The sequence below is a fragment of the Podarcis cretensis genome (assembly GCF_951804945.1).
Source record: "Podarcis cretensis genome assembly, chromosome: 9".
In the NCBI taxonomy this organism is placed as follows: domain Eukaryota; kingdom Metazoa; phylum Chordata; class Lepidosauria; order Squamata; family Lacertidae; genus Podarcis; species Podarcis cretensis.
The window spans coordinates 16,494,812-16,522,491 of NC_137178.1; the positions used below are offsets into that span (position 1 = coordinate 16,494,812).

At 43.3% G+C, this 27,680-nt stretch overlaps 1 protein-coding gene across 3 annotated transcripts in view; it reads right to left on the bottom strand.

Moving 5' to 3' along the window:
• Window positions 1-27,680, bottom strand: part of LOC307224221 (broad substrate specificity ATP-binding cassette transporter ABCG2-like) — a 42,860-nt gene that overhangs the window by 3,592 nt on the left and 11,588 nt on the right. For 2 of the 3 annotated variants that reach the window (XM_079990870.1, XM_079990871.1), the window contains exons 2-13: window positions 24,103-24,305; window positions 22,708-22,767; window positions 21,409-21,523; window positions 21,031-21,183; window positions 20,248-20,405; window positions 17,629-17,780; window positions 17,203-17,307; window positions 10,042-10,283; window positions 4,174-4,256; window positions 2,919-3,008; window positions 1,623-1,747; window positions 555-709 (exon numbers count right to left, since the gene is read on the bottom strand). In XM_079990870.1, the coding sequence (XP_079846996.1) occupies window positions 555-709; window positions 1,623-1,747; window positions 2,919-3,008; window positions 4,174-4,256; window positions 10,042-10,283; window positions 17,203-17,307; window positions 17,629-17,780; window positions 20,248-20,405; window positions 21,031-21,183; window positions 21,409-21,523; window positions 22,708-22,767; window positions 24,103-24,284 (1,620 nt within the window). In that variant the 5' untranslated portion in view covers window positions 24,285-24,305. The remainder of the gene's footprint in view (window positions 1-554; window positions 710-1,622; window positions 1,748-2,918; window positions 3,009-4,173; window positions 4,257-10,041; window positions 10,284-17,202; window positions 17,308-17,628; window positions 17,781-20,247; window positions 20,406-21,030; window positions 21,184-21,408; window positions 21,524-22,707; window positions 22,768-24,102; window positions 24,306-27,680) is intronic. The other variant, XM_079990872.1, reaches the window with a different exon arrangement.

Sequence of the window (27,680 nt, forward strand, 5' to 3'; positions counted from 1 at the left end):
CAGAAAACGAACCATCCCAGCCCCCATCAGCATTTGGCTCAATCTGATTGATCTAAATTTAAACATAAAGTATTAGCTTCACTTTGAAACCCCTTCCCACATCCATCAATTTACCAAAACTTTATATTGTTTCATAGGTAACGTAAGAGGAAAAATGACCATTTCTCATACTTAATCTAAGCACAACCACAAGGGCGTTTAGTTATGTGATGTTGAATGTTATCTGTTAACTCATCTATCCTGTTTCCCCGTTGTTTTTGTTTAAACCAATTCAGGAACCAAGAACTTACACGTTGACCACTAATAATGAACCCTATGTTGTAGATCGCACTGCAAATTTATTATGCTAATTTTGTGATAGACAAATGACATGAGAAAACGTGGTCTATTTATTTGTATTGTTTACTATCCCTGTGGTCCTTGTTTATAAAACTCAATAAAAAGTGATTCCGGCAATAAAGTTTTAGTTATTAAAAAAGGGGGCACCCACCTGATTCAGTTTCCTAGCTGCTGCAATGCCAGCAACTTCCTATCAACCATTTAAGGATACTCACAATCATAAAAACAAAGGTGATGGTCATGAGTAGATTTGCTACAGCCACGACACTCTGTCCTGCGGCAATTGCTAGCGCCATAGAAGTCGCTGTGTAAGATACCATCATCAGAGTAAACATCATGATAAAGAAGGCCTCTGCTGTTGGCTTTAGACCTTAGAGATCGAAAAGAAAAAGCGTTTTGTTTGATGAAGAATATACAGTCAAATCTTGTACCATGTTACTAGTTTATTACGCATCATAGACTTTGCATACACTTTATTTTCATGATGTTGCATCCTTATATTTAATAACATCTGCATGGGCGAAATGCTTTCTACTCCTTGTGCAGTTTACAACGAATAATATGAGGTTGCTCATATTATTTTAGTTTTAGGTGGAAAGCTGAAAGAGGGTGACTTGCCAATGGCCCATTCAGACATTACTTGGCCTTTGGAACAAGCCTGGGCGATATATCGCCCTGGACTGATATAAGGGGCAGACTGCGATGACAGCTTCACTCAGCGGTATATTGCAGATGAAACTGCTGTCTCCAGAATCCCTTTACAACCAGCGCCTAGCGCACCGAGGGAGCAACAAGCTGCAGACGGGCACTGGAAGCAGAGCAGCCGCAGTTTCACCCAGCGATAAACCGCTGGGTGAAAGCACCATCCCACTCTGCCCTCATACATCTCAGGTTTGCAGTAGTATGGAAAAAGTACGGGAGTGGGAGAAACAAAAAGGACTAAATTCAAGACAAAGCTCCAAAACACTTCAATGAGGACAAAGCATGGCAGCAATCATGAAATGATGCCTATCTGATTGGGGTGCCAGAGAGTGTTATTTTTCTTGAAAAAGAGGTGCCGGAACTCACATGAACTCCTCCCTTGTTCTCTTATAATGGCAATAGTGCCCACCTGAGAGGTGCGAGTTCTGGCGAGTTCCAGCTGAAAAAAAGCCCTGGTGACGGAGGGATGGAATATCCTAGTGTGTAGGGTTGATGGGCTGGAAAGCGGAACAGGAGCATTTGCACACGACAAAATTTTGTTGCAGGATCCACTTGGCAAGCTTCAAGGACAACATACTTACCTAGCATGAAATAAACAATGCTGGTGAAGATAATGCTTGGTAAAGTCCTCATGGGTATTAAATCAGCCATTAGCTTTGAGAAGAAATATGCAGAAATTCTGTAGTATCCGCTGATGTACTCATGTCTATGAATATAAACAGTACAATATTACCAGGTAAAGTTTTAAAGTACAGTGGTACCTCGCAAGACGAATGCCTCGTAAGACGAAAAACTCGCAAGACGAAAGAGTTTTTCGTTTTTTGAGTTGCTTCGCAAGACGGATTTCCCTTGTCTTGCAAGTTTGTTTCCTTTTTCTTGAAACCGTGCATTTAGGGGGTGCAGTTGCGACTTGACAACTCATAGCACGCGGTGTGGTAGCCTTTTTTGAGGTTTTTGAAGACATTGGTGATTTGAAGCTTTTCCAAAATCCGTGCTTCGCAAGACGAAAAAAATCGCAAGACGAAAAAACTCGCAGAACGAATTAATTTCGTCTTGCGAGGTACCACTGTACTCAAATAATTTCACACAATAAACAACCAAGATACATTGTATGCAGTTTGGCAAAACTTTGATGTTCCCATAATAAAATCATCCAAAAAATAAAAAAGTACATCTGTTCAGTCTTATTTATCAGTCTTTCAAGAAAATGTTATGCTAGGATTAAATCGTTTTTTTTAAAAAAATTACCATAAAAATATACATTGGGGTCATGCAGACCAGAGATGTAAAACAGTTACTTCCTCTTCTCAGGGGAGGCTGGAAATTGTAGTTTGGGTTAGACTGTAAGACTGTCTCCTTCCCTTTAGAACTTCTTGGGTGTTAAGATCAGCATAGGGTAGAAGTCTTGGTAGTTCACTACCCTCAGAATTTTTTTTTGGGGGGGGAGCAGCCTGGAAGAGGGTGAACCCTATGCTGTAATAATAATTTTATTTGTACCCCACCCACCAGGCAGGGTTGCTCCAGCCACTCTGCGACTTCCAACAGATATAAAAACATAGTAAGACATCAAACATTAAAAAACCCTATACTGTAAAATTACCTCTCCACAGAGGTGTGTCTGGGACCTTTCTGTCTCAGGCTGAAGATACACCCTCTTTTCCTGGCCTTATATATTAGGACCCACCCTATTCCTGTGACTCTTAATATGTTTTGAACTCATTTTAATAATTACGTTTTTAAATTGCAACCTGCCTTGGGACCTTATGGTGAAGGGTGGGTAAGAAAGATGATTCTTGAAATAAATAAAATAAACAAATAAATAATGTAAATAATAATAATAATATACAGTGTTGCCTGTTCAGCAGTGTTCTACTTACATAAATATCTTCTTCTCCACAACAAAAAGTTCAATAGCAGAAATGCTGCTGAAACACTGGTTGGTGGTCATAAAGAACATAGCACCAATTCTATGGGGGGGAATAGGGGTTGTCACTGTAAAGCCTTTGAAAAAATATTTGATATTCACAAAAAGGATCCCAGAAACCCACTTTCTTAGCAAGCTCATCCTTGGACGGCCCCATGTTCTCATCTTCACCACTGCCTCACCCACCGGGAAAAGAGCTGTAACCTCCATTTCTGGTAGAAAACAGGCATTTACAGTGTATACCCTTGGGTAGCTGCCAATTTATGTTAAAGATACTATCCCCTTGGGAGGTAAGTTGAGGCAGAATGGGAGGGGCCAGTACCCCGCAAATAAATAAATAATAAATAAATAATAATAATAATAATAATAATAATTTATACCCCGCCCATCTGGCTGAGTTTCTCCAGCCACTCTGGGCAGCTTCCAACGGAATATTAAAATACAATAACCTATTAAACATTAAAAGCTTCCCTAAACAGGGCTGCATTCAGACGTCTTCTAAAAATCCGGTAGTTGTTTTTCTCTTTGACATCTGGTGGAAGTCCGAAATTTAAAGGAGGAGCTGCCATCGCCTGCTTTTACAAGACGGAGCACTAAGATACTGGCTGGTTAGCAGTCCTATCCAGTTAAAGAATAAAAGAGATGTATAAAGTCCAAGCAGAAGCTAGTATTTGTTTTACAGGCTGTGTTTTTCAATTGACAAGAGCTAAATTTCAAGCTTCAAAATGGGAGGCATCAATGCTTCTGAATGCTTCCAGTTGCAGGAAACCACAAGAGGGGACAATGGGCTCTTGGGCTCAGATTCTGCTTGCTGGATTCCCACAGGCAAACTGTGATGCTGGTAGGAGATGGGCCATGGGCCTGATCCAGCCTGATCTTCTTATCTTCTTAGAAGAAGAGTTTGGATTTGATATCCCGCCTTTCACTCCCTTTAAGGAGTCTCAAAGCGGCTAACAATCTCCTTTCCCTTCCTCCCCCACAACAAACACTCTGTGAGGTGAGTGGGGCTGAGAGACTTCAGAGAAGTGTGACTAGCCCAAGGTCACCCAGCAGCTGCATGTGGAGGAGCGGAGACGCGAACCCCGTTCCCCAGATTACGAGTCTACTGTTCTTATCCACTACACCACACTGGCTTAAGAAGTCTGAAGATTTCTCTAGAATCAAAAACTGCCGCCATTTTCTCCTCACACGGCCCCCAGATTGCTCACCTGTTCTGCAAACCAATAGTGTCATTCGTTACCCCAAAGAATATGGCACCTACGACTGCTGCCAGGAAAACGGTAACACAGATCTGAAACATAAACGAAATATACAGCAGTGTTATATCACATACAGTCGAGTGCAAAAATCACTAGCTGTCAGCTACAAAATTGAATACAAATACAAATCAAATTCCTTCTGAAAATTGGACTTGGCAACAAAACACCCTCCAGCAGCTAAAAACCGTGCTTTTTCTTTAAGAAGGCATTTGAAATCGGCTCAAGCTGTTTATATTTTGCAATTGACTTTTATTTTTCGGATTATGGCTGTTTCACTGAGGTCTCATCTGCTGCTATTTATTTTGTGGGTGCACGATTGTATTTTTGTGTGTGTGTTTTTTACCGTTCAATAGAATTCTATTCATATCTACTCGGAAGTAAGTTCCTGGAATGCAAAGGGGCTTCCTCCCGAGCCTGGGAAATAGAATTGCAGCCCCAGCGTATTTTTATTATTCAATTTCTTAGCATGATCTACATTTGAAATATTATTGATATCATTAATAAAATAATATTAGTGATAAAATAAGTATCATAACTGGCAGTGGCCTGTGATGTATGCAGCAGACTTTGAAGAATGGTGTTGATTCAAGGCAGCCCAAATAGGTTCAGAATAGGGTTTCCCAAACTTGAGTCTCCAGCCTTTTTTGGACTACAATTCCCTTCACCCTTGACCACTGGCCCTGCTAGCTAGGGATGATGGGAGTTGTAGTTCAAGTTTCGGAAACCCTGGTTGAGAAGGGTTTTTTATTATTACAGTGGTACCTCTGATTACGAACTTAATTCGTTCTGGAGGTCTGTTCTTAACCTAAAATCATTCTTAATCTGAGGTACCACTTTAGCTAATGGGGTCTCCCCCTGCTGCCACGCCACCGCTGCGCAATTTGTGTTCTCATCCTGAGGTAAAGTTCTTAACCCGAGGTACTATTTCCAGGTTAGCAGAGTCTATAACCCAAAGTTTTATATGCCTAAAAAAAAAAAAAAATGGGTTATAGACTCTGCTAACCTGGAAATAGTACCTCGGGTTAAGAACTTTACCTCAGGATGAGAACATATAAAAGTTATGACGCTGGAAGATGAGCCCCTCAGGTTGGAAGGCGTCCAACATGCTACTGGGGAAGAGCGGAGGGCAAGTACAAGTAGATCCAGAGCTGATGAAGCGGCTGGGCCAAAGCCGAAAGGACGCTCAGTTGCGGATATGCCTGGAAGCGAAAGGAAAGTCCAATGCTGTAAAGAAAAATATTGCATAGGAATCTGGAATGTAAGAACCATGAACATGGGTAAGTTGGAGGTGGTCAAAAATGAGATGGCAAGAATAAATATTGACATCCTGGGCATCAGTGAACTAAAATGGACGGGAATGGGTGAATTCAGTTCGGATGACCATCATATCTACTACTGTGGGCAAGAAACCCGTAAAAGAAATGGAGTGGCCCTCATAGTCAACAAAAGAGTGGCAAAAGCTGTACTGGGATGCAATCTCAAAAATGATAGAATGATCTCGATACGAATCCAAGGCAGACCTTTTAACATCACAGTAATCCAAGTTTATGCACCAACTACTGGTGCTGAAGAAACTGAAATTGACCAATTCTATGAAGACTTACAACACCTTATAGAAGTGACACCAAAGAAGGATGTTCTTCTCATTATAGGGGATTGAAATGCTAAAGTAGGGAGTCAAGAGATAAAAGGAACAACTGGCAAGTTTGGCCTTGGAGATCAAAACGAAGCAGGGCAAAGGCTAATAGAGTTCTGTCAAGAGAACAAGCTGGTCATCACAAACACGCTTTTCCAACAACACAAGAGACGACTCTACACATGGACATCACCAGATGGGCAGCATCGAAATCAGATTGATTATATTCTCTGCAGCCAAAGATGGAGAAGCTCTATACAGTCAGCAAAAACAAGACCTGGAGCTGACTGTGGCTCAGATCATCAGCTTCTTATAGCAAAATTCAAGCTTAAACTGAAGAAAGTAGGAAAAACCACTGGGCCGGTAAGATACAATCTAAGTCAAATCCCTTATGAATACACAGTGGAAGTGAGGAACAGGTTTAAGGATTTAGATTTGGTGGACAGAGTGCCTGAAGAACTATGGATGAAGGCTCGTAACATTATACAGGAGGCAGCAACGAAAACCATCCCAATGAAAAGGAAATGCAAGAAAGCAAAGTGGCTGTCCAATGAGGCCTTACAAATAGCGGGGGAGAGAAGGCAAGCAAAATGCAAGGGAGATTGTGAAACATACAGGAAATTGAATGCAGATGTCCAAAGAATAGCAAGGAGAGACAAGAAGACCTTCTTAAACAAGCAATGCAAAGAAATAGAGGAAAGCAATAGAAGAATGGGAAGAACCAGAGATCTGTTCAAGAAAATTGGAGATATGAAAGGAACATTTCGTACAAATATTTCCATAATAAAGGACAAAAGTGGAAAGGACCTAACAGAAGCAGAAGACATCAAGAAGAGGTGGCAAGAATACACAGAGGAATTATACCAGAAAGAAACGGATGTCTCATATACCCCAGGTAGTGTGGTTGCTGACCTTGAGCCAGACATCCTGGAGAGTGAAGTCAAATGGGCCTTAGAAAGCACTGCAAATAACAAGGCCAGTGGAAGTGATGGTATTCCAGCTGAACTATTTAAAATTTTAAAAGATGATGCTGTTAAGGTGCTACACTCAATATGCCAGCAAGTTTGGAAAACTCAGCAGTGGCCAGAAGATTGGAGAAGATCAGTCTACATCCCAATCCCAAAGAAGGGCAGTGCCAAAGAATGCTCCAACTATCGCACAATTGCACTAATTTCTCACGCTAGCAAGGTTATGCTTAAAATTCTACAAGGAAGGCTCAAGCAGTATGTGGACCGAGAACTCCCAGAAGTGCAAGCTGGATTTAGAAGAGGCAGAGGAACCAGAGACCAAATTGCAAACATGCGCTGGATTATGGAGAAAGCTAGAGAGTTCCAGAAAGACATTTACTTCTGCTTCATTGACTATGCAAAAGCCTTTGACTGTGTCGACCATGGCAAACTATGGCAAGTTCTTAAAGAAATGGGAGTGCCTGATCACCTCATCTGTCTCCTGAGAAATCTCTATGTGGGACAAGAAGCTACAGTTAGAACTGGATATGGAACAACTGACTGGTTCAAAATTGGGAAAGGAGTACGACAAGGCTGCATTTTGTCTCCCTGCTTATTTAACTTATATGCAGAATTCATCATGCGAAAGGCTGGGCTGGATGAATCCCTAGCCGGAATTAAGATTGCCGGAAGAAATATCAACAACCTCAGATATGCAGATGACACAACCTTGATGGCAGAAAGTGAGGAGGAATTAAAGAACCTTTTATTGAGGGTGAAAGAGGAGAGTGCAAAATATGGTCTGAAGCTCAACATCAAAAAAACGAAGATCATGGCTACTGGTCCCATCACCTCCTGGCAAATAGAAGGGGAAGAAATGGAGGCAGTGAGAGATTTTACTTTCTTGGGCTCCATGATCACTGCAGATGGTGACAGCAGCCACGAAATTAAAAGACGCCTGCTTCTTGGGAGAAGGGCAATGACAGGCCTAGACAGCATCTTGAGAAGTAGAGACATCACCTTGCCAACAAAGGTCCGTATAGTTAAAGCTATGGATTTCCCAGTAGTGATGTATGGAAGTGAGAGCTGGACCATAAAGAAGGCTGATCACCGAAGAATTGATGCTTTTGAATTATGGTGCTGGAGGAGACTCTTGAGAGTCCCATGGACTGCAAGAAGATCAAACCTCTCCATTCTGAAGGAAATCAGCCCTGAATGCTCACTGGAAGGACAGATTGTGAAGCTGAGGCTCCAGTACTTTGGCCACCTCATGAGAAGAGAAGACTCCCTGGAGAAGACCCTGATGCTGGGAAAGATGGAGGGCACAAGGAGAAGGGGACGACAGAGGACGAGATGGTTGGACAGTGTTTTCGAGGTTACCAGCATGAGTCTGACCAAGCTGCGGGGGGCAGTGGAGGACAGGAGTGCCTGGCGTTCTCTGGTCCATGGGGTCACGAAGAGTCGGACACGACTAAACGACTAAACAACAACAACAACAAATAACCCAAAGTGTTTGTAACCCGAGGTGTTTGTAATAAGGTTACCAGATTTTTTTCAATGAATCCGGGGACACTTTTCAACTTCAGTAGGAATGATAGGATTTTATTAGGGGACTGATTTATAAATACGGGGACTGTCTCCGGGAAACGGGGACGTCTGGTAACCTTAGTTGTAACCCGAGGTACTACTGTATTATAAAGTGTGATATATGGTGAACATTATTTCTCTTTTTAGCTGATGAAGTATCTACTGGTATACTAATGTACTTGGAGCACACAAGGCTATATCAGCGGTGGCGGGGACTGCTGAAGGCAAGGATAAGTGTTTGAATGACTGAATGACTACATGAAGGCTTCTCTAACCCGCCATCCTGATGTTGTTGGACTACAACTCCCATCATTCCTGGCCATTGGTAATGCTGGCTAGGGCTGATGGGAGGTTGGAGGTGCACCAGATCGATGAAGGATGCTTTAAAGTGTTGGCCATTGTGGGTAGGGCACCGTTTGGACTCAGAATGTGTTGGGCTGGTACTTCCAGAATGGTTAAGACCGCATATCAAGAATTAAGTATGAATGATTAAAACTACGACCTATGTGATGGTATCAGGCAGTTTGGCAAGAGCAGCCCTCAAAACGCAACAGAGGGCCCTCCATACATGGTACCGTGATGTTAAGAACCTGCCGAAAGGACCAAATGTCAGGGATAATCCAAGCACTAAGCCAATTGTAGTAGAAAACAAGGATCATAGCAAGGCCCAATTGAGAAGATTAAAAAAGAACTGTAGGGCATTTGGAGACCGCATTTCAAATCCATTCCTAATGAGGTTAGGGAGATCAAAACGATTGGAGGGGCTGGGGAGTCAGGACCCTGGAAGATTAAAAAGCTCTAAAAGGGCATTATTCTTGTCACAAGGTCAAGCTTTTACAAAGCAATTAAGAGAGATCTCCATAATATCAACATACACATGGAATCAAAGGCCGTAATTCTAGGAGATTTTTGGCTTGTGGACAGCAAAAGTTTAAGAAGGAATCAAATGGATCTAATTAGATGTTTTATAGAGCCCCAACGTCTAAGGGCCAAATAGGTTTGCTGAACATCTGAAGCGCAAAGGTGGGAGAAACTTAAGCCTTCTCGTGGCCTTCCTCTTCTCCCCTGCACTCCCCTCCCCAAGATAATCTTCCTCTTTCAGCACACCCAGATGCATATTTGTTGGGGCTCAGAATAAATGCAGCTGGGGAAAATACAGGCCTAAAGCTGATTTGGGATAAGCAACATTTCCTTGTTTACCACTTCAAATCATATCCCGCCTCAGCCACTTTTTTGACCAGGAGCAGGGAACCTTTTTATTTTCTTCTTTTTTATGCATAGCTTTATACAGTGGTACCTCGGGTTAAGTACTTAATTCGTTCCGGAGGTCCGTTCTTAACCTGAAACTGTTCTTAACCTGAAGCACCTCTTTAGCTAATGGGGCCTCCTGCTGCCGCCGCGCCGCCGGAGCACGATTTCTGTTCTTATCCTGAAGCAAAGTTCTTAACCTGAAGCACTATTTCTGGGTTAGCGGAGTCTGTAACCTGAAGCATATGTAACCTGAAGCATATGTAACCCGAGGTACCACTGTACTATAAACAATCAACATGTGCACAGCAGTAACTCACTAGCTGCACAGGTCAATGCAAGTATTGTATCACTGGGGTGTAGATTAATGAAGAAAGCATTTTAAATGACCAGTATTACCTGTGCAATGGAGGCTTGCGGGTTGCCTAGCAGATTTTTGAACGTGCGTTTAGAGACCCACTTGAGCTGGTGAAAGAAGGGAGTGGAGTAGGTGATTTCTCGGAAAGAGGTTTCCCTCTGGCTCCCCAAAGACAGCCTCTCTAATTCTGCTTTGGTTTCTTGGTAGTAAGTGGAACTGGAATACTTTTCTGCCAATTTCTCTGCCAGTGTCTGATCACGACTGATGTGTTCGTCAATGTTATCTTTGGAGAGATGGAGAAATACATTTAACATGGTCTTCTGGATCTTTGGAGTTGAGCTAGAGCACAAAACACAAAATGTAGCATAACATAAAGATCAAGTACTTTATATGATGCAGGTAGCGCTGCCGTCTAAACCACAGAGCCTGGGGGTTGCCGATCAGAAGGTCGGCAGTTCGAATCCCCGCAGGAGGGTGAGCTCCCGGTCCCTGCTCCTGCCAACCTAGCAGTTTGAAAGTACAAGTAGATAAATAGGTACCGCTCCAGTGGGAAGGTAAATGGCGTTTCCGTGCACTGCTCTGGTTCACCAGAAGCAGCTTAGTCATGCTGGCCACATGACCCGGAAGCTGTACGCCGGCTCCCTCGGCCAGTAAAGCGAGATGAGCACCGCAACCCCAGAGTCGTTCATGACTGGACCTAACAGTCAGGGGTCCCTTTACCTTTACCTTTACTTTCTATGACATAAGCTTTTGTGGACTAGGGTTCATACCACCCAAAGAGGCGCTTTGCTCTTTGCTTTCAGTTTGGTCCGCTGTTTGAATGAAACGGACACAGGAAGAGCCTCAATTTTCCACCTAGTCCAACATCCTGCTCTCAGCAGATACGCATGGGAAACCCACAAGTAGGACTCAAGCGCAAGAGCACTTTTCCCTCCTGCAGTTTCCAGAAACTGGCATTCAGAAGCATTACTGTGGAAGCAGAGCATGGCCATCATGCCTAGTAGCTGTTGATAAGTAGATCTTCCATGAATTTGTCTGCTAATGCAGCCTAAGACTGGAATAGCTGCTTCTTCTTTTTGCAGCCATGTTGCATTGGTGGCCCATGGTCATTTTTGTTGTGTTTGCAGTGTCCCATGCACAGCGGAATGATGAGGAATACGTGCACATACTCTATATTGCTTTATTTACGTTTCAAAGCTGGTAGATTACAGAAAAACATCTTGCCTCTGCCGGAGCAGAGAAAGCATCCTCTCTCCTCTAATGCACGTAGAGAAGCACTGACTGAGAACAGTGAAAAACAGGAAACCAGTGTACGTCACATCCAGTCTCCTTTCCCGTGAGAAACTCCAACAGCAACTCTGACTGGAATGTAAACATTGCCTCGTGACAAGCACTTCGCTGCACAGTGAAGAGAGCAGAAACCAACATCCTCCCCCTTTCTATGAACATCACTGGGCAGCGTGTTCGCACAATATCAGTACAAACCCAACTTCTGCACATAGGTACAGTGTTGATCCCTTGATACAATCTTGGACAATACATCAGCAGGAATTTCATTACCTGGCATATAGGACACCGTTACGAGTCCCTTCTGAATACGTTCCCTAGCATGTTGCAACTTCAATTGCAAGTGCTTCGTGCTTTGCTTACAACCTTCAGAATTCAGCAAAGCCAAACATGCTTTGTTGTCCTGGTAAACCTGGATTGGACATTTGACAGGAATTTTCATGTCTTTGCACAATTGTAACAACCATTCACAATCTTTGAGTGAATAAGACAGTGCATTCAGTTCAGCTTCACAAGTACTTAAGCTAACTGTTGTTTGCTTCTTGCATGACCAATCAAATAGACCCTGATTGTACATGTAGCAAACTCCAGACGTGCTTTTCCTGTCTGTAGTGTCACTTCCAAAACTTGCATCTGCAAATATCTCAAGACCACCAGACTTCTGATGGTTAAATCTCAGTCTGTAATGCATAGTGCCTTTCAAATAGCGCGCTATGCGTTTCAGAGCTTTCCAATCCTTAACAGTAGGATTGTTGACTTGTCTGCTTAGCAAATTACAGCTAACAGCAATGTCAGGTCTTGAACATCTGGCAATGAAGTTTAGCTTGCCTAGCACACTTCTGTACAGTGTAGTGTCAGAAAATGCTTCTTCAGTGTCATCTACCCGATAACCTGTTGTCATCGGTGTGTCTACGGGGTTAGCATCCATCAGGTTTAGTTTGCTTAACACATCAGCAATTTTCCGTGACTGGTGTACTAGAATGTTACCATCTTGATCTCTCTCTATTTCAAGAGATAGGTAGTTGTTTACCTCACCAAGATCTTTCATGTCAAAGTGCTCTTTCAGTTGAGCTAGGGCGTTATTGTACATTGTGACATCATCCCAAAAGAATAAAAGATCATCAACATAAAACAAACAATACAGTTTCTTTTGCCCCTCCTCTTTGACAAATACACATGGATCAGCTTTCCCTTGCTGAAAACCTAGAGAAAACAATACTTCAGTGAGTTTTGTGTGCCAACACCGTGCACTTCGTTTGAGACCATAAAGGGCACAAACAAATCCCTGTTTTACCTGTACGCCATCAGGTGGAAGCATATAAAGTGATTCACCTAGAGATCCGTACAGAAAAGCTGTATTCACATCGTGGTGACTAATGTGTAAATTCTCCTCTGCAGCTAGCTTGAGCATAAGCCTAATGCTCTCATACCTCACTGTGGGTGAGTAGGTCTCGTGATAGTCTTCACCTGGTACCTGTGCAAAACCTCTGGCTACCAACCTGGCTTTGTGTCTGACTACCTTGCCATTTTGATCAGTCTTCGCTTTGAAGACCCATTTGCTTCCAAGCAGTTTCATTCCTGGAACTACTGGAACAAGTTCCCATGTTTTGTTCCTTTCCAAGGAATCAAGCTCAGCCTTCATGGCATTTAACCATGGCTCAGCTTCCTTTGAATCCAAATCCTGGATTTCTTGGAAACTTGAAGGTTCAAATACCTTCTTGGAGCTTTTAACAGCTGTTACTGCTATCTTGGCAAACTCATCAGCAAATCTCTTTGGAGGTCTACCTTTTGTGGCTCTTTGTGACCTGCGAATTAGCCTTAGGTCTTCAACACTCTCCTCTTCCTTCTTAGGAGAAAAGTGACCTATTGTGAACAATGGTTCTTCCAATTCTTGATCAGAGCTTTCAGAGGGTCGCATAGAGGCTTTCACACTCTTGAAATCCTCTGAATCACCTGATTCAGTTTCAGACTCAGAATCAGAACTTTCAGCAGTGGGTGTGGGTTGCTGTGGTTGCTTTTGACTATCCTCAGTCTCATCACTGTCATCAGGGTAACATTGGAAAATTCCCACATTCTCCCCCCACTTGGCATTGTACTCAACACTTCTTGTGAGCTTAATGGTCTTAGAGTCAGTCATCCTTATTCTGTAAGAACCTTTCTCATAACCTAGAAAGATACCATGCAAACCACGCTTGTCTAACTTGGAATTTTGTGGTGAGTGAACCCACATGTCAGAACCAAAAATTTTCATGTGTTTGATGTATGGCTTTTTGCCAAACATCTTCTCATAGGGGGTACAACCAATCGCTGAAGATAACCTGCGATTATAACTGTAAACAAAACACGAGAGAGATTCGGCCCAATAACTCTCTGGAAGATTGGCATCATGCAGCAAGGTTTTTAACCCTTGAAGCAATGTTTGATTTGCCCTCTCGCAAAGTCCATTCTGCCATGGCGAGCGAGGACTAGACAAATCGTGTTGAATTCCTTTCTCAGACAGAAAAGCTTCAAACTGCTGAGAAGTGAATTCCCCCCCGCGATCAGTGAAAAGAATTTTTATCTTCTTACCATGCACATTTTCCAACCAAGCACAGAATTCCTTGAACCTAGGAAAAGCCTCTGATTTCTGCTTGAGATTGTACACATAAATATACCTGGAAAATGCATCAATGAGAACCATGAAGTACCTATTTCCACCCAAAGAGGGCGCTAGGGGTCCAACCAAATCAGCATGAACAACCTGGTATGGTTCTGTAGCTTGCCTACTAGACACCTTACCTTTCGCAGCCATTTTCACCTTGTTTGCTGCGCATGCCTTGCACTTCATGTGGTACCTGCAGGGTTTAATAGTCATACCTTCAACCAAGGCAGGCATTTTAGATACTGCCTCAAAATGCAAATGACCAAATTTTCGATGAAAATCGTGAATACATTCTGCATGCAAACTTTTGTTAGAACCTGCAATGCAACAAGTGTCATCCTGCACAGCATCATCATAATACAAAACATATAAACGATCAACATATTCAGCATACAATACATAATCATTTTTCTTTGTGATGATGCACCTTTTGTTCTTAAAGGAAACGTCAATTTTCCGCTCATTCAGCTGTCCAACGCTGAGCAGATTATGTTTGGCATCTGGCACATAAAGTACATTCTGTATCGATAAGTCCAAACTGTGAAGAACAACAGTTCCGTAGCCTTTACTGGGGATTGTGTGGTCACCCGCCTGGTGAATCGCACCTTCCTGCGGTGTAAAAGACACGAACAGTCGCTTATCGTTGCACATGTGATGGGTTGCAGCCGAATCAACAACGAAGAAAGATCTAGACGTCTTCTGGACCTCTGCAACTTTTGGAGTGAAGCATGAGACCAATGCCTTGTGCTGCGTTGTCCTGGACACCGGACCTTTGCCTTTGCCTCGGCCTTTTCCACGCGATGAGCTTTCGCTGCGCTGCTCTGTCTTGGCCCTGGGATATCTGCATTCCCTCTTCATATGGCCTAGACATCCACACGAGTAGCATTTCACTGCCTTCAAAGCTTTGGCGCCATCTGGTGGTTCCACTGCACTCTGGGATGACGTCTGTGAAGACTCCCCCTTTCCCATGCAGCTATCACCCTGGCGGTCTGCTTTTTTCTGAATCATGGCAGTATCACAAGCTACTCTGAGCTGAGCATGTGGCTGATTGGCATCAGATTCCCCACGTGCATCAGCCAGCCTTCTGCAGCTAGCCATCATGACTCTGGCATTAGCCTTCTGCATCATCTCTGCTGCTTTAAACAAGCTGCTTTATACAAGCTGCGTCTGTGCTGCTTCATTCCAAAAGCAAGTTCAAAACAGCCTCTGCCTGTGAGCCTGTGCCACTCTGCTTAACTGCAGCTGCCTCAAACCTCATTCCAAAGGCAAGTTCAAAAGTGCTTTCTCTCTGCTGCCTTAAATCAAGCTGCGTCACTGTTTTCTGCAGCTGCTTTATTCCAAAAGCACTTTTAAAAGTTACTTTCGATTTCCCCAGCATAGGAACTTGAGCCTTTGATCCTTTGCCTGTGCCCGGCAAACGGACATAAAATTGCAAAGTCCAGCCATAAAGCCATTAATTAGATGCTGGCAGGCTGCCCGGAGCAGTAGCACATACCTCATCAATCATCTTGACGCGCAGAGATAGCGTCCGATCCGTCCCTCTGCCGCTGTTCCGATTACCGGAGCCCATGCCCAAGATTGATTGCGTTCTTCTGGGCCCGGAACCAAAAAATGTTGTGTTTGCAGTGTCCCGTGCACAGCAGAATGATGAGGAATACGTGCACATACTCTATATTGCTTTATTTATGTTTCAAAGCTGGTAGATTACAGAAAAACATCTTGCCTCTGCCGGAGCAGAGAAAGCATCCTCTCTCCTCTAAAGCACGTAGAGAAGCACTGACTGAGAACAGTGAAAAACAGGAAACCAGTGTACGTCACATCCAGTCTCCTTTCCCGTGAGAAACTCCAACAGCAACTCTGACTGGAATGTAAACATTGCCTCGTGACAAGCACTTCGCTGCACAGTGAAGAGAGCAGAAACCAACAATTTTGTGGTCAACTAAGACACCTAGATACTTTTCACATGTACTTGATCTCTCAGGTGACATTCCAAAGTTGGGACATGGTGACAGAGAAGAAGACCCTGTCCCATGTTCAGCCTGACCCTAAAACTGTGGTGGCCAAACTCAGCCCTCCAGATGTTTTGGGACTACAACTCCCATCATCCCTAGCTAACAGAACCAGTGGTCAGGGATGATGGGAATTGTAGTCCGAGGGCCAAGTTTGGCCAACACTGCCCTAAAGGAATGACCAGAGTTGTATGATAGGAGCCAATCCTCCAGGTATTCTGGTCCTAAGCCATTCAATTGCAATCCCAACCCTCTTTGTGCCAGGATGAGGTGGTTTTGGATTGAGTGGAGGCCTTTGACGTCTTCCAGCCACAAAGTAACACCAGAGTCACTCTACAAGGGCAGTTTCCCCTTTTCAAGCATGTGAGTGGGCAGAAGAACTATTAGCAGGTCCACATCACCACCAGCAGCATACAGAAAGCACCAAAATGAGGCAGGGAGGGGCTAAGCAGGCCCAGGATGTGCTAGCTCCCCAGCCAACCCAACTGCCATCATTTGACAGCATCAGGTCCAATTGCTGCACCAACTCCAGGCTCGCACAGGGATTTATGCCTACTTATGCCCCTGCTAGCATGAGTGACAGGGGTCTGGATGCAGTGGTAGCTTGGCAACACTTCACTGCTGCCTGGGCAGCATTTGAGCTTCCTTGTCAGGCTGGTTTGAAACCAGCTCTTTGTTGCTCTGATCCAACAGTTATTTATAGAATCATAGAACTGCAGAGCTGGAAGGGACCACGAGGGTCTAGTCCAACCCCCTGTGATGAAGGAATCTTTCGCCCAGTGTGGAGCTCTAACCCACAACCCTGAGATTAAGGGTCTTATGCTCTGTCGGGTTGTAGGTGCCGAGACTTCACCGTGTGTCAGTACCAGCAGTGGCGTAGCGTGGGTTGTCAGCACCCGGGGCAAGGCAAGTAATTTGCGCCCCCTAACCCGTGGATTTGCGCCCCTAACCCTAACCCCCAGATGTTGCGCCCGGTGCGGCCGGCCCCCCCTGCACCCCCCACGCTACGCCACTGAGTACCAGTGGGAGGTAGGCGGTACGTTGAATGCACACAGATGCACAGCTGAGTGCCATAATCTGCACAACAGATGGGTATGATCTCTGAATAGATTGTTGTGCTGGCACCGGCACTATACAAACCAGTGGTCTCTGTATGGTATCGTACAGGAGCAATTTCTCTATGGCAAAGCTAACCAACGCAGAATGCATCTCTTCATACAGCACACCAGGCAGTGACTCTAACAAAGAAACCGTGTTTTGCATACCTATTTCAATTTCACCAGTCTTGTTTGAAGCCACAGCCGTCGAGTCACCATTAATGACATCCAGAAAGAAGTCAGCAGGGTTGTTGTACGGTTCGCACTCATAACCTACAAAGAAATAAAATGCTTGCAGGTCTTTCAATAAGCAGGTGGTGAAAATGTATTGCAAAGTACTTGGGATCGTGTATTCAAAATCTTCAGATCTGGGTCCCCCCCCCCCCAAAAAAAAAAAATGTCTCCAGATTATCAAACAGCCTGCAGCCATCCGTGCTCTGGTAACTTCAAGACTAGGCTATTGTAATAAATACATCAACCCACTCCCCTGTAGCAAAGCCAAATTGAGCTGACTTTAACAAAACAACAACGGGGAGATATGCTCACATATAGCAGTCCCCACTATGTTCAGTAGAGAGTCTTCAGAAACCTTACCACTGGATTTGAAAAATTCTATGGCGTTCTGAGCTGCTCCATGATAAAGCATCCTTCCTGCTGCCAGCAAGGTCAATTTATCAAACAGTCGGAATATGGAGTAGCGAGGTTGGTGGATGGAAAAGATGATTGTTTTCCCTTGCCTGGCCATCCTGAACAGAGTAGGCAGTAAGAAAGGTGTCAACCGGCTTAAGGTTTTGTAAAACATGGTGTTACTCATTCAAAATCAGCAAGCTAAAAAACCCCCAGCAATTCATCTTAGGTCGAAATTCTCAAAATACAGCTGTGCAAAGTGAAGAGACCACCTCTCTCTGTGTTGCCCCACCTCTTCTCTTCTCCATAGCCCAGTAGCTATGACTACTTGCATAATGGGCACTGAATTGATGTTATAGCTACCTGAGAAGCTGATTTCACTCCCCAATTTGGCCCAGCAGATAGCTTCTGCCTTTTTTCCAGCTCTGCTCAGTGTTCAAAACTCCCATTGTTCTAGGCGCATTTTGTGACAGGGAATTTCATGAGCATGAGTGGTTTCTGAGCTCTGGGTGCAGTACTGTGCCTAAGATTTCAGATTAAAACTGCAGAGTGGAAGGAAAAGAAGGCCTTTTTCTGCCTCCCCACTTCCAGCTGCTCTCTGAAGGCTAGAGAAGAGACCCCTCTTAAGAATATTAGGGGAGTGGGCAGGGGATGGACTAGACCATGTGAAAAAAGGACATAAAATTTTAGCTGCAGCTCATTCATTTTCAGCTTTGTATTCTTATTAAAAAGCGCGCCTAGACATTTCGTTGTTGCGCCCATAACCTAGGTTTAAGGTGCCGTTTAGCTCCTAGCTTTCATATCTCAGTTTCTAACCCTGGTTCTGCTGTATGGCAAGGTAAACCTGGGAGTAGGCTGTCAGAAACAGCTTGGGAGAGGGGTTAGGGTTTTTTTATATTGTTAGGTTGCTAGTACTTCTTGAAGTGTGCCTGCTTCTGCACTTCCATAATACCTGCTCAACTGCATACCTGTGAAGGAAGAGATTATGAATGCATTGCACACCTCCAGGAAAAGGAGGCTTGTTAAAAGCTGGCTACAATTCCCCAATGTCAGGTGAGCCACAGAAAAAAAGGGACCTAGTTCACGAGGCCTAGTCCGTTCTTTCAGCAGCTACACAGTTTGCATTTATTATCACCGTACTTTCCCCATTTGTCTTGTTATGAGGCTGGGAGTATTGTAAGTCCCATCAAAGAACTATAACATTAAAAAAAATAATCAAGTGCTGTTACTGTATCCAAGATTGATTCTCTGAAAAACACTAAACCTATTTAACAAAACCTCGTTTATTTACTGTACCGTATATGACTTTCCCCCAAAGTACCTCTGGAAAGCACAGATGGGTTCCCCTTGCTCAACGAAAACCTGTGAGGTGGGGCAGGCTCAGAGGGAGTGACTGACCCAAACTCACCATGTAAGTCTAACCAGTTTGGGTCTCGATTTTCTAGGAAGAATGCTTCCTTCCATATAAAACTTCCCAGCACTTAAGATCTTCCGATGATGCCCTGCTCAGGATTCCATCTCACGGGGAAGCTAGGTTGGCCCTTGTTTTTGCAATTGTGCCTTCCAAGAGAAGTTCTTGTCACTTTTCTGCAGAAAACTATTTGTCCCATCTGGCCTTTTAAAGCTGAAGTTGACTACCTCATCCTCTGTTTTCTGGCTGTTTTGCTATATTGTTTTTACTTTTTTGACTGGTTTTAGAGAAGTCTTGGTTTACTGTTGTGCTTTAATATTTTGGACTACCGTATTTTAATATTTTGTTGGAAGCCGCTCAGAGTGGCTGCAGCCAGATGGACAGGTTATTATTATTATTATTATTATTATTATTATTATTATTATTTTAACATTTGGAAATCCCTGCAATACATTGTACGTACAGTGGCACATAAATAATTTTAAATAAATTGTGGTGTCTTGTATGTATTGCAGTGAAGTGCAGAATTTAATAGTCAAATAAGACTGATGGCTGGCTGAAAGACGAAAGCAAGGTTTATTACTTATAGCAAACAAAGCCACATGTCAGCTCCAAGCTTACATGTAGCCAACATGGAATCAAAAATTTAACAATAACTGATTTGGAGAAGCAGGAAAGACAGTGGCGTAGCGTGGGTTGTCAGCACCCGGGGCAAGGCAAGTAATTTGCGCCCCCTAACCCATGGATTTGCGCCCCCTAACCCTAACCCCCAGATGTTGCACCCGGTGCGGCCAGCCCCCCCTGCACCCCCCACGCTACGCCACTGAGGAAAGAAGTAAAGCATGAGAAACAATCTACATATCAACAAGCAGTTCGTTAAGAAGGAATCAGGAAGGGAAGAACAGCTTGCCTTTTCGTCTACTTCCCCCACCCCACCCTGGTTCAGGTAACTTATTGCAAGCATTGTTATTTCCTAGCATAAATAACATGGCTAAGTAAAACTTTGGACACAGGTGGTCTCGCCATCCAAATTCCAGCCCTGTCAACTAAATCCCAGTGGCTCACACAAGAATCATACTTTGGGCATCACAGTTTGTTGCATCGATGCTGAAGAAAGTGCTATTGTTTCATCCTATGCATGGCCAAAGACACGCAGTACCTTTTCTAGAAATTACCTTTTCAGGAGCAGCAGGACAGCATTGGCTGTGCTGGCATCCAGTCCAGTGGTTGGCTCATCTAAGAACAAGATTGCAGGATCAGTAATCAGCTCCATGCCAATATTGGTCCGTTTCCTCTCTCCCCCCGATATGCCACGAATGAACTGGGTTCCAACCTAATGCAAAACAAGAACTTGAGCGATATTGTGTACATCGATGGTGCCATATAAATAAACGTTTAAAATAATAAAGATTAATATTTCATTAGAAGAATTTCATTTATAATGAAAGAGAAGGGGGAAAGAAAGTGAGAACGGGGAAGAAACCCTTACATTACCGTACATTAATATACAAATGTGTATATTCTTATTAACCTAACACACATATAATTGTCAATAACCTAATAACTTCTGTGTAAACTCATTTCAAATATCATTGTATTCAAAGATAGTCTGCGTCTATAAGCTATCATGTTATCATGTTGTCAAGCCATTGATTAAGAGGAATCGTATCTCTATTCTTCCAATCCATCAGTATCAATCTCTTGGCCAGCATTAGGGCATGTAGAATCCATTTTCACTGTCCTGTTGTCAATTTCAATGCAATGGGTATATTGTTCAAAAGAATATTCACCCCTGAAAATCTTAATTTTTTTCTGTAGTGTCTTGTTGATATAAGTTTTTCTCCCAGAATTTAGTAAGTGTGGGACATAGTTTTGGAGATGCAATGATAATATTGTCTGACTGTTTTGAAAGTGCTTAAAAAAGAGCCTGCCCATCTAGTCCAGCACTGTTCACAAACCTTTGAATCTGCCACTTTTGTCAAGCCCAGCTCCTTGAGGATCTGGTTGATCCTATCCTCCTTTTCCTGCTCCCTCACAGTCTTCGGTAATCGGAGGGCAGCTGAGAACTGGAGGTTCTCTCTCACGGTCAAGGTCCCCATGACCACATCATCCTGGACAAATCCAAAGGAAACAGATAGATTCGCAACTCAAATCGGGAGCTCCAGTTCACATACCAAAGCCACAAATCACGTACACAGCTCCAGGCAAACCTTCTCTATTCCATACATTTGCATAAAGCAAACTGGAACTATGCATCGGGACTGGGCAACCCCAATTTTAACACTGGATTTTGTAAAGGGTAAAATAAACAGAGTCAGAGACTATCGGTGGCTTACCTGTACAACATATCCAGAGATACATTTAAAATTGGCAGGTTGAGGGGCTCCATTGATTAGAACGTCTCCACTCAAGCCATGGGGATCTTTCCTTGCGGCTAAAATATCCAGTAGTCTAGAAGAATAAGGCAGAACTACATCACACAGGACTCCCCACCCACCCACCCACCCACCCACACAATTTTTTAAATTTTTTGTTGTTGTTAAAGCACACTGGGAGTCAAAATGGATTTGATTGTGCACAATTTTAATGGAAATAAGTCATCCCAGCCCTTCCCAAAAGCAACTATGTGAACAAGAGGAAAGCTTCTCTCCAGTGCAAAAGTGTAGCTGGGGAAGATTTTCATCAGGCCCAAGGTATGGAGGGAAAGTAGTTACACACACACCCCGGTTCTGATCTGATTCCACTTTTCCCTGGTGTGGCTGCTATTTAAGATTTTTATTTTAAAAAGCACAGATCACCAAATTCGTAGAGCCATAGAATTGTAGACTTAGAAGAGACTACAAGGGTCATCTAGTCCAGCCTAGTGCATCTCAGAAATCTTTCGCCCAACATGAGGTTCGAACCCACAAACTTGAGATTAAGAGCCTCATGCTCTGCCGACGGTGTTGGCTCCTGAAACCTATCATTTTACTTCCCAAGAAAAAACAAATTTCTATCCATTTAACCAAAATATCTTTTGAATTCCCAAGCCACGTTACAACTTTTTAGCACCCCTTGTTTGGGGAAATTGAAAGCTGAAAATTTCAACACACCCTATTACCTGATGGGATGATCTCCCCTCCCTCCAGTGCTGTTCTGGGTGGTCTCCCAGTCCTCCATAATAGTGTGTGGGTGGGTGGGTGGGTGGGTGTGGGTGTGGGTGTGTGTAGGAGGCATATGGTGAAGAAAGGAATCCCCATTATTTTAGCCGGAGTCCTTCTGCCGGCTTCTGCTAGCAGAACAGGGTAGATGAATCCAGCCCTGTGTGTTGGACATAACTTGCAGTTTGTTCACACAGATGTCTTGACTCAATTTATAGACTGCTCTGCTCCTCTGTCTGCCTCTGTCAAGACCATAATAGCATAATCAGCATCGTTTAGCTAGTCCCACTGAGAAACGTAACTGAGGACATGCTCACAACATTATACCAGAATTGTAGGAACAGGCTGATCCTCCAGCAAAATTATTTCAGACCAGACTATGAACCCCTTCTGGGCTTTAATATATGAAGCCATGTTTTCTGCCTGAAGGGCTTTCTTTTAGTCAAGGGTAGGAGTTAACATGTAGCCGCTTTTGCTCACTGCCATGAAACTTACGAAGACTTGCCACAGCCGGTTGGCCCCAGGATTGCATTCAGTCCAGGCCGCATTATCCCGCTGCAACACAAAACCAGCACATTTCTTGTGAGTTGTTTCGCCTTCGGTACATTGCATCTATTGGTCAAACTTAAACAAGCTGCAGATTGATTCGAAGCCTGGGTTTGAAAAGGCTGAAGGCCTTAAAAAGTGCATCCGTACAATATTCTCAAAAATGCCCCTGCGAGTGAACATTGCAGCAGCAATGCTAGACAAGCTGTCCTTCAAGATAGCATACATACATACTTTATTATTATTACAGTTGTATTGCACCATTACTTCAAGGAGCTCAATGTGGTATAATTAAGTTCTCTCCCTCCAGCTGTGCCTCCGGTCTTTTCAAGGCTTCCTCTGCCCTCACTGAAGTACTCTTCGGGCTCCACAAGGACTCTCCAGCGCTCTGCTGCCAATTCCAAGTCTGAATCCATTTATTTATTCCCAGCACTGCATGTGTATGTGGTCATGCACGAGTTGATCACACACATGTTGTGGGGGGTGGGTGCCTAGACTTAATCCAGCACTGATTGCGGATCCATGGGGCATCCCTGAAACTTACAAATCAACCCTATGGGTCCCTAGGGTTAATAATGACTGCTTTCATAACACATTATTTCAGTTTATCTAAGGGCAAGCTACCAAATATTCTGTAGGGTGTGGCCCCCTGTTACCTTTCACACAGGGAACAATATAATTCGGTTAATTATTCATAGTCATATTACGGTCTGTTCTCATGTAGCATTGAACTTCACAGTCAATTGCGCACCATTTGCAACCACAGCCGTGTTTGCTTGATCAATTTTTGTTCCCAACATAGGTCAATAAGCGAGCACTGGCAGATTTCCACAGTGGTGGCTGCCATTTTAGATCCAGAAATTCCCACAGAAAGTTTGCCATGCCATCTTAGGCAGAAGATCTGTTAGCACTGCCATCATGTAGCTGCCAGAGGGCCACCCTTCTTCCACCTATGCTTTTTAAGGCAAAAAATTGTCCACTGAAAGGGCTTTGGATAGTGCAATGAACTCTGAAACCGTTTCAGTCTCCTCTTCCTAATTTATATCACCCAAGTTCCCAGTGGATTTCGCAGGGTCTGGTCTTCACTGACAGCTAGGCCAGCAGATAAGGAACTTGGTTGTGGCTGGTTTATCAGAATATTTGACACCCATCCTTCATGAACTCACTCAGTGACCTTAGACACTGCCCTTGATCTGTATTATGGGGATAATAATACTGGCCTACATAACAGGGCTGTTGTAAGAATTACTAAGATAATGTAGGAGAAACACAAGGGACCCTCTCAAAGTATACACACACATATATATGGAAAGTGAGTGCACATTCCGGCTGAGAAATACGTACTTGATGTCTCTCAGAATGTCTTTCTCAACTGTTTTTCGGCAACCTATGAAGCCAGACTTCGTCTTCACTCTGTACCAGATGTTGTGAAAAGTGACTGTGCTGGCTTTCATCTGCTTCTTGCCTGGGATGCCGTTTGTACTGGTCTCGGACATGGGGATGCCAACTTGTGGGTTCTGAGCCATCTTTCCGGAGGTGCTTTATCCCTGTGAACCACAAGATGAACACAGACAATATAAGCAACAAAATTCAGGTAGCTCCAAGCCACCCCTCATTAACAGACTTTTAAATTCTTTATTCAGGAGAATGTTTTTCTGCTTCTGTTGTTTTACTGGAAATAACGAATCTCAAAGAGAAGCTATATTTTGCTGCATGCTAACAGAATACATGGGACGCAGGTGGCGCTGTGGGTTAAACCCTCAGCGCCTAGGACTTGCCGATCGAAAGGTCGGCGGTTCGAATCCCTGCGGCGGGGTGCGCTCCCGCTGCTCGGTCCCAGCGCCTGCCAACCTAGCAGTTCGAAAGCACCTCCGGGTGCAAGTAGACAAATAGGGACCGCTTACCAGCGGGAAGGTAAACGGCGTTTCCGTGTGCGGCTCTGGCTCGCCAGAGCAGCGATGTCACGCTGGCCACGTGACCCGGAAGTGTCTCCGGACAGCGCTAGCCCCTGGCCTCTTAAGTGAGATGGGCGCACAACCCCAGAGTCTGTCAAGACTGGCCCGTACGGGCAGGGGTACCTTTACCTTTACCTTTTAACAGAATACAGCAGGCTTCCTTAACCTCGGCTCTCTAGATGTTTTGAGACTACAATTCCCATCATCCCTGACCACTGGTCCTGCTAGTTAGAGATCATGGGAGTTGTAGGCCAAAACCATCTGGAGGGCCAAGGTTGAGGAAGCCTGGAATACAGTATTAGGCACTCCCGCTCCTCTTTCTACTGTTTTAAGGAATATGATTTTTGCTGCTATTCTATGTGTGTTCTTTGACTATATAAAGTTCAATAAGAGCTTTTGCTATTTATCTAAAATTAATAAAGAAAACGATAACGGGAATATGTTTTCACTTTTATCTATTTTTATCTGCAAATTTTAGAAAATAAAAGAAGGGGAAAATATTGGTTTTGCTTATAAATATTCCTTGAATAGAGGAATATTTATGGTCAAAAACAGGGTTTAGGGATGCATATTCATTTTAATTACTGATATCCTATCAATCCAGGATATACAGAGAGATTTCCAACATTCCAAATATTTCTCAGGCTTTTTTATATAATAGCTCTTGGTTGATTTTGAGAATTTCTATTGAATCATTTGTGCCATATCCCTAGGCATTTTACTGATTTAGTTCCTCTGTCTTTGATATTTGTGTTAGTTTGCGTGTATGTGTGTGCTATCCTAGAGGTTTATCCCATCCATTCTGACTTGCTATAGCTTTTGTAACCAGAGATTTTGTCATATTGATGCAGTGAATGTTATTTCTCCATAGGAACTCCAGGAAAGAAATAACACAGTTTTAAGGGAGGTTATATGGCAGCGAGCATTCATCCCAATTTGTTTGCACAAAGCTTATATGAGTTTTTGCAAATCAGTCCGTATCCCACACTTCTTAGTGTGTTTCCCCATCACTCTCCTCCTTGCAAAAAGGTCATTTTTAAAACATGAATTTGTTTCATCAGGGCACTTAAATCCATTTTAGTTGCAGAAGCATAGATTTCCAATCCCACAAAATAGTGATAATCAGTCCCATTAAGCTCATTGAGAAATGTTAGTCTACTGCTTTCATTGTCTAATGTTTACTGGATAGTGCCAATACTGAGAAAATACGTTGTACCCTAGTATTATTCATTTATTGTAGTGAAGGCACTGAAGCACTTTATGTAAGATATGAAATATAGACACTGCCTGCAAGTTTGCTGCCTAAAGGAGACTGAAATTAGGGTGAATGAAATAAATGCGTATGGAAATGGGAGTGGAGGATCAGTGAGAAAATGCCCAGTTACTTCAGCACATTATGCCAAGCAAAACACAGCTATCCAAACAAAACAAAGTTTCGAAATTCACACTTGTCCAAATTTGCTATGCAGCGCTCCAACCAAACATTTTTTAAAAGGGGGAAATGAGTATTATTAGGAGAAAGTGTGCATAACAATGATGAAATGTGTACATTAGTGAAAACTGCTGTTAAAGGAGAAATTTGCACTAAAATGCAGGTGAATTTCCATAAGGATTTTTCCGATCGCAAATTGATGCAAAATGTGGAGAACTGAATTTAATAATGGGACAAAAATACGGAACTAAGAGAACCGAGACTGACAGTCCCTTCTATCCCTCAGTCATCAGCAGCTGCCCATTTGTTTTTAGTCTGAATTCAAGGCTTAGTCAATGACATATAAACCCCTGAAAACCTTGAGAAATGATGGTTCCACAGAAAAGACCTTCACTGTCACCACTATAAGTCAACAGCAGAACCTCAACAGAGGATATCAGAGACCAGAATCAGCATATTGGAGAAGGCACTGCTTTGGTTGCCCTTAGACAAAACAGTAAAAGACTGCAGCCTGCATAACTAAGGGCCACATACTTTGTTGCATTAATCGTAATGCAAGTATTTAGAAGAATGATAGCACATCAGATTTCAATAGCATATAGCATCTCTTCCTTTAAAAATATACAGAAGCACCAGGCAAGACAGGTCCTGCTCTCAGCTATTTTAAATGGCCTATTGAAGACTGCTACACCTGCCCAAACTACAGATACATTTTGATGTAATATTGGGGGTGGGGGGAGCAATGCTAAATGGAGTTTTCTCATATAATACTAAGAATGCTTTTCAGGCTGAAATCTTGTGTACACTTTCTTGGGAGAAAGCCCCGTTGAAAACAGTGGGACTTATCGTATTTTTCGCTCCATAAGACGCACCTGACCATAAGACGCACATAGTTTTTGGAGCAGTAAAACAAGGGAAAAAAATATTCTGAATCTCAGAAGCCAGAACAACAAGAGGGATCGCTGCACAGCGATCCTCCCTCTTGCTGTTCTGGCTTCTGGGATAGCTGCGCAGTCTGCATTCGCTCCATAAGACACACTCTGGCGAGCCCAGAGGCACACATTTCCCCTTACTTTTTAGGAGGGGAAAAGTGAGTCTTATAGAGCAAAAAATACGGTACATGTGGGTCAACATGCATAGGATATAAGGAAGCTGTTCTCAAATGGTGCGGCAAGAGCAAACAAAGAAACATTTAAACATTTCAGTGTAGTGCAGTTCAAAAATAATTGTTTTATGCTTTCTGGGTGTCTCACAATCATATTACAAAGTAATTGTGTTCTATGTTATGAATCAAGAACTGCGAAGAGCTGTTTGTTTTTGTTTCCCCGTGTATTTCTTATCAATAAAAAAATTCAGTGTGGCGAGCAAATGTCTATTCTGAAAGCATGGCCCAGAGAAAAAAGTTAATGAACCACTGGATGAGCCCAAAGGCCCATCCAATCTATCATTGTCTTTGCCCAGCGGCCAAACAGTTTCCTTTGGGAAACCTACAAACAGTTCATGAGCATTGCTGTTAGTTTTGTGTGTGTTACTTT